This window comes from Parus major, chromosome 3 (assembly GCF_001522545.3).
Source record: "Parus major isolate Abel chromosome 3, Parus_major1.1, whole genome shotgun sequence".
Classification (NCBI taxonomy): Eukaryota; Metazoa; Chordata; class Aves; order Passeriformes; family Paridae; genus Parus; species Parus major.
This window is the reverse complement of record NC_031770.1, coordinates 72,503,885-72,519,289: the sequence shown is the minus strand read 5'-3', so window position 1 is coordinate 72,519,289 and position 15,405 is coordinate 72,503,885. Positions and strand designations below refer to the sequence as shown.

The 15,405-nt window shown below is 45.8% G+C and overlaps 1 protein-coding gene across 2 annotated transcripts in view; it reads right to left on the bottom strand.

Moving 5' to 3' along the window:
• The window catches only part of SIM1 (SIM bHLH transcription factor 1), a 52,128-nt gene extending 48,395 nt beyond the window's left edge, over positions 1-3,733 (bottom strand). Inside the window, exons 1-2 of one of the 2 annotated variants that reach the window (XM_033512861.1) lie at positions 3,489-3,733; positions 2,003-2,702 (exon numbers count right to left, since the gene is read on the bottom strand). In XM_033512861.1, coding sequence (XP_033368752.1) covers positions 2,003-2,177 — 175 coding nt within the window. In that variant the 5' untranslated portion in view covers positions 2,178-2,702; positions 3,489-3,733. The remainder of the gene's footprint in view (positions 1-2,002; positions 2,703-3,488) is intronic. The other variant, XM_015623146.3, reaches the window with a different exon arrangement.
• Positions 3,734-15,405: the final 11,672 nt, after the last annotated feature.

The window sequence follows — 15,405 nt, the reverse complement described above, 5'->3', positions numbered from 1 at the left end:
TTTCTAATACGCAGTTTGACTTTAATGAGGCTGCGAAGGCTCCGCTGCCCCCCGAGCCCAGCTCAGCCGCCCCCGCTGCCTCTGCACTCAAATTAGCATCTGCTGCGGCCGGCAGCGGCCTCGGCCCCGGCGCGCTTCGCCACACCGTTCCCCAGGGCATTCAGGCATCCTGCGCTGCCACCGAGGGACGGGGATCAGCTATTCTTCTCTTCCCGTGATTACTCACAGCCTACAAGCAACACCATATGCTTCTTCTGATCAAACAACCCGCTACATAGGCACCAGTAATTGACGAGACCTGCTCGAAATCACGCAGAAAGGTAGCCTACTGAGACCGCAGGAGTTGACAAATCATTGCTAATAATCCTTTTAGGAACATCATGGGCATCAAGGTTTGCAATAGCTTTATTTTTATAAAGTATGCGCTGACAGCATAAAGGACAACTCCGTCTCCTTTGAAACAGAGGACTGTCCCGCATAATGATCTTCAAGGTGGCAGAGCAAATAGAAGAGGAAAGTGGCTTGATGAAGACTTAAATTACTATTTTTAAAGGTTTCATTTAACCCCTTCTTTGCTTACAAGTGACTTGATGATACGGAAAGTTGTTTCAAAAAATTATTGTAAAATGCACTGGATTGGAAATTACTGCCTTGGACTCCAGGTATAGATGTTCATCCATAACCTGGGGGTGTGTAGGAAGGAGATTACCTCCCCCATCCAAATGACTGTCACATTACATATTTATTTTAAAAAGTAGAATTAGTACCAGTAGTCAACAAATTTAGCTGACGAAAAAAAATTAAAAACCCCTCAAACCACCAAATCAGACAAAACAAGAGCAAAACAATACCAGGCTATATACACTCTCTTAATTTGTAAAAAATACAGGCCAACCGAGTCGAGATACAGCTACAGAAAACTCATGGGGACATAGCTGTATTACGTTGTTTTTTATGTACACTCACTTTCGAGCAAAAGATACAGCGAATTTAATATTGGGGGGGAAAAAAAGCTCTTGATATATTTTCTTTCATACAGACCACAACTCCGTGGAGTTGATCTAAATAAGAGGTTCGTGAAATTTAAAAATTTTTTCCCCCTACATCTTATAAAATCAATAGAGTGAGAACATGGAAGAACTTTATTCTGACTCTCTTAACTTCGTGTTGTTTGTTTTTCTTGGCAGCTAATCTAGAAGACCAAAGAAGGTCGCTGTAGATCTTAATTCTATTTAAAAGCGTAAGACACTTCAGGACTCTTAAGCTTTCTTTTGCTAGATAGGCGGGTTGTTGCTGCCGTGGAAGTTAACGTGAAGTTTACTGTTGGCTGTCGAGGAGAATCATGTCTAGGTTGGGCCACTCGTTTTGCAGCTTTGGATGGTCAAGGGGATTGACTATATCTGGATGCAAAACTCCTGCTAAAATTTTCCGAGGTCGATTAACGCACTCAAACTGCCCTAGTGATCCTCAGAACGAGACACAGCACACTGACGATGCGATTCTGTGTACTCGACTTATTTAGACAGGGTGTGAGCACGCCTGCACGCGTGTCCTGTACCTGTACACCGTACCTTTCCTCGAGTGCTGAACTAAGGCTTTAGGACTTTGCATAGACTTATGTAAATATTTACCCATATACTAACTCGCCCTCACAGAATGACTATAAATAGGGGTGAATCATGCCCTCTTAGGCCTTGCGTGTGCTTGGTGGAGAATGCACATTCGACTGGGAGACTGGAGAAAAAAAAAATACGGGTTTGCTTTAGCAGAACACATAGCAGAACTCAGTGTCTTCAAGTGTTGACAAAAGAACCATAAGTCTCCAACAAAACCTGTTATAGGAACTAAAGGGAAAGTACTTACAGCAGAGGAAAGTGACAGCGGAGGGCACCCTGTCTCCGAGCACATCCCAAGGAATTTACTTTTTTTTTTTTTAACCGTAAAATGATAAATGACACCTGGATCAGAATGAAAATAGAGGCGAATAGGCATTCCCACCTACCTTCAGGAAAAACCACTCTCATTTTTAAATAGCTGGTGGTGAGTCTGATTATGGATGCTTTGTCCAGCTGAGAGGTGATAGCGGAGGGCAGGGGTAGTAATTTAGCCAGTTCATAAAATTCACTGTTTTCTTTCTCCCGTCTAGTCCGGGCAGCATTTTTGGACTTCTCTTTCATCGTGTTTTTTTCCCGCTTCCTTGCTACAATTTAAACTCCAGAGATTCATCCAAAGGTGGAAGGGAAACTCATCTGCAATTCATCTCTCCGGAGCATCAGGCGGTGAATCTGAGCGTGGCCATTACTCAGAAAAACCGTTCTGTTGTGTAAATGCAAACAAGTATTGAAGAGTAGAGATGTTCTTAAAAAAAAAAAAAAAAAAAGTACATATACTCTGAAAAGCAGAGTCAATTAAATGAAAAAAGCATCCAATGCAGCTCAGCACACCAAACAACTGCATTAAAAAAAAAAAAAGAAAAGAAAAAAAGAAAAAAAAAGAATAAAAGCTAGAAGATTGAGGCACCAGACAGCAACCAAACGATGTATTTCTGGCCTTTTTTCCTACTCATGGCCGGCAGCATAGCTCCTCGGAAGAGGGTCATAGTAATCCCGTTTTTTCCAGTGATTCGTTGTCAATCCGAGGGCCGAAAAGCACGGCCGCGGGCTGCCTCCCAGGGCGCTGGGTGACTTCCCCGGAGCCTCTCTCTGTGAAGACAACAGCAGTCCTGGAGTGAGAGAGCCAGTACACGGCGCCGCAGAGGAGCAGCGAGAAATAATAATCAACAACCAGCCTCCGGCGGGTGTAGTATTTTCTCCCGCCAGAGGGGAAAGGAAAAAAAAAAGTGTATTTTCCCATCTAGCGCGCCCGTGGAGAAGCCTGCCCCGCACTCTCCTCCCACAGCCCTCTCACTTCCCAGCCCAGGTGTGCACTGCATGACCAGAACGAAAGCGCAGCAGAAAGCAGTTCCCGGCTCCCGGCGTTACCGGCTTTGCTGCTGCCGGGGCTGCGCCGTCCCCTTCGCGTTCCCTCGGGCCGGCACCGCGCCGGCGGCCAGACCTCCCCGCACTCCGCTCTGCCAGACCCTCAGTGAGGGATACATTTCCAGTCACGGAGTATTTCTGCTTGTTTGCCCTTTTCTCTTTTCTTTCCTTTTTTCTTCTCCTTTTCTTTTTTCTTTTTCTTTTTTTCTCTGTTTCTTTTGAATTTCTCCTCGGCTACTGTCCTCATTCCTCGGCTGGGGTCGGGGGTGTCTACCTCAGCTGCACCCCAGCCAGGGGAGGCACGCTCTAACCAGCCCTGCCCCGTGCCGGAATCCACCCAAAAATCACATTTTTCCAACCAAATTATCTCTCTTTTTTTTTTTTTTTTTTTTTTTTTTCCTCCTCATTTTCCACCGTGAGGAAGCGACCCACAGCCTAGTACCGCACATCACTGCGGTTCTTCTCTGAGGCTGGCAGATTGTGGTGGGTTCTGATCCTCTTTTCACCTACCTTGAATCCCTGAGCCCGGCAGCCTGCAGAGAGCTCTCCCGGGGTGAGGAGCCCAACTCTTTAATTGGCTCATTAATGGCACAGGGAAAAGTTTGCGCCTGTCACTGCTCCTCGCACCGATGGGCAGTCAGACATTGCCGCCTCCCCATCCCCTTTATCGGCTCCCAGGCTCTCCGTCTCACATAACGAGGGGTGGGGTGGGGTAGGGTGGGGTGGGGGGGCGAGGTTGGTATTAATGAAGAATCCCTAATTTGCGGCTGAGAAATGCCTAATAACTTCTTGATGGCTAAAAGCCTTTTAGCACAACTTCATTTCTCTCCAACTCCCCCCTTGGCCCCCCTCCCTCCCCCCTGGCCGAGCCCTCCCTCAATGCCACTCACGGACCCGCCTCGCGTCCCGTTGGCCGCCGCCGCTCCTCGCCCGGCCTCCCACTGGCGGAGGGGGCGGTGGCGTCACGGGGATACATCCCCACCCCTCTCCCGCCTCCCCTCTCTCCCTGTGTCCGCCCTCTGACCTGGCCGCGCGGCCGGGGGAGTGGGGACACACAGACATCCACGGGCACACACAGAAATCCACGGGCACACACAGACGCACACACACGCATCTTCCCCCCGCGTACCTGTTGGGGGTTTATTTGCCTTGAGGTGGGTACGTTTTGGCCATCGCCTCTCCGCTGGGCAGCGGGGATGAGCGGCCGAGGTCCCGCAGGACTGCGGGTGGTGAGGATCGCCACGGTTTTACACACCCGCGTACATTTCCCCACCCCAAAGCCCACGGAGCAAGTGGTCGCGCTTGCGGGAGATAAGCTGCGGTCACGTCCCCTGCTGCCCCTCCTCCCTGACACCCCCAACTTGAACCATGAACGGTTTTCCTTTGGGCTGATGCGCTGCGGGACAGCGTGAATAGGGTCCCTCGGCGGAGGGAGAGAAGGATGGAGAAAGATTTTAATTAACTTTCTTTATACACGCTGGAAAACAAAACAAAACAATAAACAGTTCCACGAACAGGGAAGAGGGNGATTTTAATTAACTTTCTTTATACACGCTGGAAAACAAAACAAAACAATAAACAGTTCCACGAACAGGGAAGAGGGGAAAAAAAAAAAAAAAAAAAAAAAAAAGAGAGAAAAAACCCAAACCCAAATCCTCCTACATTAGAAGACAGAGCTGCTTTAAAACTGCTTGCAAAGTGCATGTGGGGTTTCTCTTTTTTTTTTTTTCCCGGGGAGCGGGACTATTTCAAATCTCGTATGTCCCTTGGGGAAAATAACCCTAAGAAAACGATGCTGCTCCTAAAACTGCTAGCTTCTGAAAAGAGTAGATAGAGCAGAGAGAGAGCGCCTGGAGTGGTGGGAGAAGGGTGTAGAGCCTTTCCTAAAACCATAGCGGACTCTCAAAAGCCTGATATAATTGCCAAACCAGTCGGTGAGAGACTTCATCTAAAATAACTGTTTAAAATGAGATTGCACTGGCAGACAACAGTCGGAGTATTTCGAGGAAGAAGAAACGATCTCCGTGTTCTAAAGAAGAAAAATGTCAACCAAAAGGAAAAAAAAACCAAAAAAAACCCAAAAAAACCCCAACCAAACAAAAAAACCAATTTAGCCTTTGAAGCACCTCATCCCTTTTGCTCCGCGGCCGGCTGCAGTTCGAAACGCAGGCTTGCAGTGCAGACCGTCTGTTCGCTGCTTATCACCTTAAATCTCCCCTCGGTTAAAAGCTTTCTCTGAGTTAATTTGGGTAAATAAAGGAAAGACGAAAAGAGAGGCATTCAACAACTCCTCTGGGTGTCCAGGCGTCTACAAGCACCAGAGAAATGTATCCACGTAGTCTCAAATGTTCTTTTGATTGTCTTGTTTACCAAGCGACTCACTGTTAAACAAACACGAACGCAAGGCATTTACTGAAGGTAAGGGAAAAAAAAAAAAAAAAAAAAAAAAAAAGAGGAAAGGAGTGCACCCCTCCTCACCCTGTCATGTAAAGAGAACGTTGCTGTGAGGGAAAGTGATACTGAATTTACAAAAATCTTCCCTGTATGTTACTGCCCTCAGGTGTAACGTGGGTTTAGGGGACAAGAAAAGGATAAAAAAAAAAAATATCTTCCTTCTGGTTTTCATTTGAGGTAATTCTCTTCCTAAACGGCACTGACGTCTCTAGGAGGGTATTTAGACATATGGGCAACAACTGGACTAACACTGTCAGGTAGCTCACGACTTATTTGTCAACAAGAGCCAGAGACAATGTCTTCTATAGCACCATTAGTCTGGGAAAAATAAATAAATCAGTAGGATACGCTTCTGCTAATTTATACCAGGGAACATGAGCATCCACCTTACCGACCCCACACAGCCCCATCAAAGCCCGTTGCTCACCGAGGATTCTCTTTCCCCGTGTACCGGGACTCGGTTTCTTCCCCGCAGCCCGGGTGGGTGACAGCGTCCGCACCGGTTCTCCCTGTGGCCAGCGCCCGAGGGCTCGGGCTCGACAAGCCCCAGTGTAGATACTGAATGTATAAATGCTACGGTAGATAAAGTACAAGATGTGAAAGGACTAGAGGCCGAAGGGCAGCTATTCAACTCTGGAAGTTACAGCAATCGTGGACAAAGTCACCTCTCCACAGAACCACCGGGGCGGTGGTCCGTACGCTGGGGACATTTCCCAGCAGATTTCAAGAGGCGGTTCCAGAACGATGGAAAAATTTGGCCGTTTCAGAGATATTAACCGTGTTTTCCTTCATCAAAAACAAGTGACTTCTGCAAGCGGAGATCAGACTTGGCACTGCCCCGTTCCAGGTGTACAGGCAAAGCCAGTAGCTAAATTCGTGGTTTTCATATCAGCCGAGAGCCCGCTGTCACCGACACCGGTGAAGCCCGTCTATCCTGAAAGAAGAGTGCATGATGCTGTTGAACAAATGAAGGCACCCCTGCAGGCTGCCCGCACCCGGCGTACAAGCCGTGGGAGCGGAGCTGAGGGCAGCGAGCGCACCGGCGGCGCGGCGCGGACACCTGCGGCCCGAGGGGCCGGACCCCGGGAGCGCACGGCGGCTCCGGCCCCTCCAGGAGGGATAGAGGCACTCCGGCTGCCTGAAGCAGATGGATAGCTGTGCTCAGTTCAGATGCAGTTATTCTCGGGCGAGTATCTCCTGGAAAACAGATAATACTGGAAAATTGAATAAACAGGTACCGCAGTGCAATTTGATTTTAAAAGGCGTATGATAAAATGGTGCATCTGAAGAAAGGCTGAACGAAAACAAAGCGTTTCATAGACAGGTTTCCAACTGTACTAGAAAACTTGGGTAGGCAGACACAATATGCAGCGTATATTGCAGCATGTGTGTGTGAGCGTGTGTATGTGTGTGCAGAGGGGGAGGGGGGAAAACTGTACAAATCAAAGCAGGGGAAAAAAAAAAAAGAAAAACCCTACAGGACCATTTCCCTATAGGACAGATCAGATCCAGTTTCTTCTTCAGCACATTCGGACCTACTCTGATACATTTATTAGTTTATTAATTTGGACGCGTTTATTAATCTCCCCTAAAGAATAAGGTGGCCATTTCTTATGCAGAGAGAAAAATCTCTTCGAACCTAAGGTATCAGTTACACACCGCTTTTTTTGGTGAATTAACGATGCAGGTCGCTCGCCCGATTTCTGAATAAAACAAAACAAAACCAAAAACAAAACCAAAAAAATATTAGGCCTGGTATTAGTTACAGGAAGATTTCCACACGCCAAGCCTCCGTCATCTTTGTACCGGCGAGAAGCGGGATCCGACCTCGCGTGGACCCTTCACGGCCGAAGGGAGCGCCCCGCCACGGATGCATCGCCAGTCCCTGAGATGCGGTTCACTCACCCAGCCCCGAGGGTGCCTGAGGGTGCGGGCACTTGGAGATCGGGACTGCTTTTTCAGAACGCAGTAACTTCAGATACACGCACTTGGGTACCCTGGTGAATTGGAGTGTGATGTGAATTTTCATCCATGCCCTCATCAAGGCTTTATTGACATAAATATACACGGCAAATGCTCTTTGAGACCATTCAGAAGTAATTAATATTTTTTAACTGATCTAGATCTTAACCTTCAAGATGCAAGCCATGCTCTAGGTACTTTATACCTGCTCTTCTGCTAATGTTATTAGGGTGTTCAGGGCAGCAGGACAAGGAGAAAGCCGATTCTCTAACACAGGAAATAGTTAACAGACCCTTGGATACCAGTTCTCAGATATAAGCGTTTCTAAATGCATTTCTTAAAAATATTTACGGAAACATTGCAAAATTTGAGTAATCGACCACTAGTATGATTGTTAGTTATTTTAGTCAACTCCTTCAAACAATTTTTGGCGATATATCCGTGTTAAGAGATACTTTGCAGGGAGGAGAGACACTTCTCTTGACCATGCATTCCTTTCAATTTTATTGTTTTTGGCATAAATGTAACGAGATGATTTATATTCATTTTTCCAGGGGAGGCAGAGGTCAGTACCTTTTAGCCCTTATCTTATTGAACACACTCTTGCTAATGATCGGAAGTTAAGCTGTCTTACTGTGACACGGAGCAGCAAATGAAAACATAAACTAAATATGAAAACCCGCTAAAACAGTTATCCCAAGGGACATTTTTCTTCTGCATTTCCAAAGGACCTTGTTACACTGAACGCCGGAACCGATCTGAAATGCCCTTGTCAGGGATGAGAGGTTCGGTAACGACACGGGACTGGAACTTTGACGAAATTACAAACTTCAGAAAGTGCTTCCTGCCCTCCCCGTGCATTCACAGACCTCCTGCCTAACTCTAATAAGTGCTTTCTGCTGCACTGGTGTGCGTTGTTTCCCTCCTGCTCCAGGACAGTCTCGGCCCCTCCTCACCTGCCCTGGACTCCGTCGGCCCCACGGCCGGAGGCGGAGCCGAGACCCGCACCCAAGCTCCCTCACTGCGCCCCTCGGGGCCTGCCGCGCCCTCCCGGCGCCGCCTGCAGCCCACCCCTGCCCAGGGCTCGCTTCCCGTGAGTTCCCTCTCCCCTTCAGGTCGCCGCGGCGCTATTCCTCTCCCTCCTCCTGGCGGAGGCGCGGGCCCGAGGGCCGGTGGCGGCAGCAGCAGAGGACGCAGCCAGCCGGGCCCCGGGTCCGCCGCCGCTCCCTCGGGCAGGGCCGGTGCGCTCCCGCCACGCCGAGCAGCGTTTCGGGAGAGGCTTCCCGGCGGCCGAGGGCTTTGTTCGGCTGCGGGCTCTCTGGGAGCTCAGCAGCGGCCTCTCCGCGCTCCGCTCCCTTCCCCTCCCTTCCCTTTCCCTCCCCTCCGCCCCCTGCCCTCCCGCGGCCGCGGGACCCGCAGCGCCCCACGCGCCGCGCCAGCCCCCGGCACGAGCGCGCTCCCCTCAGCGCTTCCCGCCCTCAGCCCGCGCTGCGCCGGCCCGGCGCTGTCCCCTCAGCCGCCAGGGAGCCCGGCCAGGCCAGGAGAGGGACCCGCACATTGCCGACCACCGGTGCTTGTCGCCCCTCCCTCACGTTTGTGGTTTCACCTGCCTGGGGTCGAATCTGCCCTCCTCACCTCTAAAGGAGAGGGGAGTCTGAGCTCTGCAGGGGCCGACGGGGAGGAAACGTCCTTTCCACGCTGTTTTATCTGTTTTGGTGTGCCACGTTGAATTTCACTGTCCCGGTCAGGAGGCTTTGCCCAGGTACAGACCGACTGTAGGCGAGCCAGGGGAGCTGCCTCATGGCAGGGGGAACCCTCCTCGGGAGGGTGGGGTGCCCCAGACCTCTGGTACAGCGTGAGACCTGCACTTGTTCATGTATGCTGGTGGAACTGAAGCTGTGTCAGGCTTCCTCTGCACCCTGGCTATCACTGAAACCTCCTTTCCCAAGGCCTGGCTTTGATTAGCAAAGAAGTTATTTCATTAGTCGGGGGGAAATCTGTCAGCAGAAGCCTGTTTAAATTTCAGCACCCCAAAGAATAATGCTTAAAATAGTGGGATCCATTCCACAGTCTGTTCTTACTATCAACCTGATAATTAACAGGTCACAAATAGACTTGTATCACTGCTTTGTTTCAGTGGAGGAGAGCAGCTTAACCCGCCTTGAGGACACACTGCTTTGAAATAACACATGCCCGTTTCAGATGAAATCAATAGCAAGAGGAACCACCCCCCTCTGTTGCACTGAAACTCTTGTCTTCAGCCTCCTATTGCCTCAGAGAATAGACTTGATCAGACCAAAAGAGGAGGGATGCAGAGGCTGTCTGACAGCTCTGGAGCTGGTGTCCGTTCCACTTGGTGTATATCCTAATCATCATGGTGCTTATAGCTTTGTTGAAAGGCAAGGTGGGGAGTGTTCCCTGCATGGGTTTTAACAGGATCTTTTCTTGTTTTAGTCTCATACCCGTTTGTGGTTGCAAGTTTAATTGTTTTTATGAGCATTGCATGCTAAGCTGGGAACAACCTCTCTTTTCTGTATTATTTAGTCATTCTGCAAGCCTGTCACTATTCTCCTCTGTGTTCTCTATGTAGTGAATACAAGTCTTCAGAAATAATGTGGAAGAGATGATGTCTTTGAGTAAAACACTGTGTGATCAATTGCTTATATTGGGTGGGGGCATAGAGAAACAGCGCCAGACTCATAAGCATGAGTCCACCTTACAGACTATTGCAGACTACACTAAATCTGTTGCTGAGGGATAAGGGTGTTTCCCAAGGCTTGGCATATGCCTGTGATTAATATTTTTTTATTTAGGTTTTGCCACACTGTTGGAGTGTTTTGTCTAAGCCCTGATTTCTGACTATTATTCACTGATAGTGGGACTCCATTTATATGTGATGGCAGAATGTACCCAGCTGAAGCTAGAGCCTATTCAAAGGATAGATTCCCCACAGCGCCTCTCCTGAGGAGTGTCCACTACTTGCAGCTGGAGGAAGTTTCAGGGCTTGCTTGCTCTGTGTAATTACTATAAGATTTAGCTGGTAGATGAAAAAGGAATTAGCATTTCTTTGGTCTGGCAATAGCTTAGTGATGTTAATGACACATTCTTGAAATGTGCCAAAGCCTTGGGATATACCAGAGTCAGGTTTTAATTTTGGATTCAGCGAAAAATATTCCTGGTGCACGGCACAACCCAACCACTTGTCAGAACATAGTGGAGACTGAGGAGAAGACTCTGGGTGTCAGGTCTCTGAGGGCACCAATGAGTCTTAAGAGCCCTGACCAGCCTCACCTGGCAGCTCCCTGCTCTGCCCTCAGTGCTTGCCTGAGCCAGGCCATAGGGGTTTCTGTGCCCAGTGCCCCTACAGCCATGCCTGTACCTCACTAGGCACTGCGCTGCTCTAAACCCTGATCCACAGAGTGACTTCCCACCTTGATCTTGGACCTGCCTTGTTACTGTGGACTTGCCTGACGACTTTGGCTCTGGCCTCAGCCTTGCTGCCATCCCTGTGCCAGCACTATTCTCATCCAGGTAATGCAAGGTGAGCTCTGGCTTGTGAGGAACATCCTGGCTGTCACACTTGGCTTGTGGTTCCTTATCCCAGCCCCACAGCCCAGTCCTTGTTGTTCACTGATATTGGGCTGCTTCTATTCGTTAAAGGGCTGCAATGGCCCTTCTGTTTTCCCTCTAGGGTAAAGGATTCTCTGTCTCTAGTGAGCTTGTCTATGTTCTTTTGGTTTTCCAAGAGTAGTGCCTGTCTCAGAAACTGTTTCATGCTGGGGACCTTCCTGAGAGATGCCACAAACTTGCCACCTCTCCACAAACTTGTCTGAAGTTATGTGACCTTAGAAAACACAGGGTTGGAGAAGGAAGGCTGTTGCATGGTACAGAGCTTCCTTTGATTCCCTAGAAGGAGCACATCCTTTGAGTTGGAGAGATGTGAACAAGGGCCCAAAGTTCCATGAGATGTTAGGCTGGCCTAAGTTCAGGTATAGTTCAATTACTAAAGGTTGGGAGCGGAACAGATTAGAAGGTAAAAGCTCCCTGCACCCAAAGCTTGCCTGCCATTTTCCATATAGGAAGATTATGCAGGAAGCTCTGACAGCCTTGGAGGGCTGGGGGGCTCCACAGGGGTGCAAGAATGATTCTGCCCAGATCAGTTTACAAGGCTGGGACCATACAATATAAGCTCTTGGAGGCAAGGGCTGTGTATATCTCCATACAGTGCCGATCACAATAGGATCTTATTTCTGTTTAGGGCTTCCAGATGCAATGCTAGTCAATGTCTATAGTAAACAATAATATTAATAATAAGTATTAACATGCCAAGCTACAAATCACTGGCATAGTTTTCCAATATTGCTGGTTGCTTTCCAGTATTGTCCTCCAGCCTCACTGCAGTATATTGTGTACAAAAGAACTGAAACCCAATAATTGGTGTGTCAAGAGTTTGAAGGCATGATCACATTTTTTCTTTTGAAATCTGTCTATTGAAACAGACATCACAACAAGTGAGTTCATTGGCCTAATAAACCCCATGTCCAGCATGCACACACTGTTCTGTATCCCAGGACATCAGTAATTAGGCTGGTAACGAGGCTGCTGTTGCATAGAATAACCAGTATGAAAATGTTAAAAGTTAAGCATAATGGAAAAATAATGTAGCAAAAATGTAAACAGTAGACTTCAGATATGACACTTATTTTCACTTACAGGAAGACAGCTGAAAGAAAAGCTTTAGCTGCAATTTGTTTTTTCTGCTTTACTGAATCTATAAAAAGTCAACAATGACTTAGTTCTTCTGACCACAGCAACGTAGCTTTACACTTGAAACAGAAATACAGCTTTAAATTTAGATTTTAATTTCATGTCTTATTGTAGACACAGTAGAAACTTTACACTGAAATAACATTTCTGCTATAAGCCAGCTCCTTTTGTGCTACTGAAAGAAATAATAATGAGAAAGTATTCCAGCAGGAGGAGCTGGTTTAGAAGCAAATGGATTCCATGGCAACTCCTGACTCTACATGACACCTAATAACTAGCGTTTATGTTGGAAATTGTCTGTGTTATCTTGTACCCCAGATCGGATCTTTTTATAGGGTTTTCCCCTTATTTTAAAGCAAAAAACTGGTAGTTAGGATGGTATTTTTATAATATAGATCCAAAAATAAGCATGAAATAATGTGAGTTGGTCTGCCTCAAATGTGTGCTCAGAAAAATTGTTCTAAAATGGATTTAAGTTTTTAAAAATTATTTCAGAAATAAAGTAATTCCTGGGATAGGTATTGATCTGTCAATAGCGAACAGAATACTGGAACTGTGTATGTTTTAACATGATGAGATATCCATATTCAACAGTTTGAAACATAATACAAGAAGATCCAACCGAATCATACCAGTATCTTGGTTCTCACAGTGCTGAATGCACCAGGGGAATCTCATCAAGGGGCAGCTGGAGAATAACCCAGTCCTATGGGCATCCTGACAGCCAGTCTGACTGATTTATGATCTGGAGAATGTGGATTTATTTCCTTCTCTGCCATGATCCAATCTAGTGCATGTGTGAGGCCTGACAACTGCTGTTGCTTGAGTGTAGAATATTTGAACCTGCTATTTTATACCTAAATTGAAAGAAATCTGTTCTTAAACTGTCACATGATAAGCAACCTTTGCCTTTGACTGTTTCAGTTCTACTTCGTGACTGAGAGAACTTAAGCTGAAATTAACCCTGGAGATGAAGATTTCTGTAGATGCTTTATGGCCTGACTGTTTCCTCAGCCAGCTGTTGCTTTAGGGTCTCAGATGGTAGAAGAACATAGTCTAGTCTTGGAAAAAAGTGTCTCCTGTGGTCAAATTAAAGCTGATTCAAGTTTGTGCTGTTTATCCCTTTTTTGCTATGAGTGAAAGAACAAAGAAAGTGTGGCTGATAAAAGCCCTCCTGGTTTTGTGATTGTTTGGCCAGGGACAGGTGCAATCACAGAGAGTGTTCTAAGGTGCAGAAGTGAATGGTGGCCAAAATAAGAAAGATGAAAGTGTCTGGAGTAGTCTAATCCTATCGTTAAGTGCTATTGGTAGCATCTGTATTTAAATATTAGTACCTTTTGAAGATGTCTAAGACCATTTAATTTTTGCGCAAGGAAAGGAATGCCTTTTTCCTCTTCCTGTCCCTAGAGATAAGATAGGTCTAAAACATGGAGTAACCATTCAAAACGGGGAGTATTGGTCAGCAGATATACTAAATGGATAGGTAGAAAATGCATCTTGGTTTAACAAATCTTTTGCTGTAATTTGCAATTAGATGCTGGCATAGACTTCCATGAACAGAGACCCTGATCTGGCACAAAGGTATTTGTGACTAGTATTAGGAATCAAAACCAAACTACTCTCAGAAGTGTTATAACTGATCATAAAGTAAGTGTGATTAAAAAAAAACAACTAAGGCTACTGTCATACTTTGGGAACCAATTTGATGATAAAAGCATAGAAGTGGAAAATACAGAAAGTCCAGAGAAAGGTGCTCTGAGTAGTGACAGCAGTAAGGAAAAAAAAATTTAAAATTGTTTAGGTGTATGTCTTTATTTTTACCTACAAGAGAGAAGTACACAACAGACAAAAGAAAGAAGGATATAAATAAAATAAAAGCAGTACTAGACATATTGAGAAATTGAAATGGAGGTGACCTGAAAGCTAAAATGGAAGAGTGGCCATAGTTATGGGAAAGGAAGAACAATTAGTAAAAACAGAATTTTCAAACACGGAATTACTTGATTTATCCTTCTTTCTGTACTTCCTTACGTTGCTGCTTATGGTCTTAAGATTTGTGGTTTGGAGAAGGCAGAACAATTTTGCATTGGTGATCTGAGCTGGACCTGTATTCTTACATGAAAAGAATAAATAGTAGATAAAGGAATCAAATCATGATTGTGGATAAAGTATGGCTGTTTTTCTTATTTATTATTGACTGTTCAATTGCAGGAAAATAAAAGGGTGTAAGTAACGAAATGAAGCATTAGAAGTTAATTCAGAAAACTTTGTCTTCTCCAGTTACACATAAACCTGATGCGTAGGCAGGGATCGAATTCCAGGTATCAATCTTTTTTGCTCTTTCAAAAGATCAAAGCAATATTTCTCTTCTGAAAGTTAGTTTTGATGGGTTCTTGCCCTCCTTCAGTAGCAGTGACATCAGGAACTGCTAACTTCAATGGCTTGTTATTTTCATATTAGTAAATAACATATTCATGTTCCTAAAATATTTATGTATAATATATAGACACGTACAAAATCCTACCTTGAATTTATTCTTCCTTCCCTGAGAAAAGTTGACGTAACTGACTCTATTTTATTAATGTCATATGCTATAGTTCCAAATGAAAGGAAGTGGATCATTTTTAAATGTAGACCAGTTAACATCAGGTTGATGTGATATGAGAGCTCCAAATGCAGGTGTGTAAAATGGAAAGAAGGGCATATGTAGTTTCTAAAATTAAGACTATACACTTTTAGGGATATAGCTAAGAAAGGTTTCTGAAATAGCAAGAATCTCACCCTAAACGCACCGAGAATAGAATTCAAGATGTGAAGTGCTTAAATTCCCCTATGTGGTGAATATGTAAAATTTGGTGTTTCAAAATAGACTGGATAACTGCATATGAAGAGGGAAGCATAACAGAGATGGAACACAGAAATGTAACTTAGCTTTGGTACCTTGCCTAAGACTAACAGACATATGCTTGTCTGTTTAGAATGTTACTTGGAACATTCTGCTGAAAATAGAATTGCTCTCTTTCAGAATGAGGCATAGGATTTGTGCTTTCTTATTTAAAAATTGGCTACATTCCACCATCCCATCTGTTCCCATACAAAATTCCTTCCTTCAGTTCTTTCTTCTCTTTTCTGAGCACATTTCCCCCTAGTGTGCCCCAGTCACCAGGTAAATACTACAGGATGCTTTTGCGGAAGCTGTGCCATCATACAAAATTATTTGGTGTAATGAAAGCAGATGAGATAA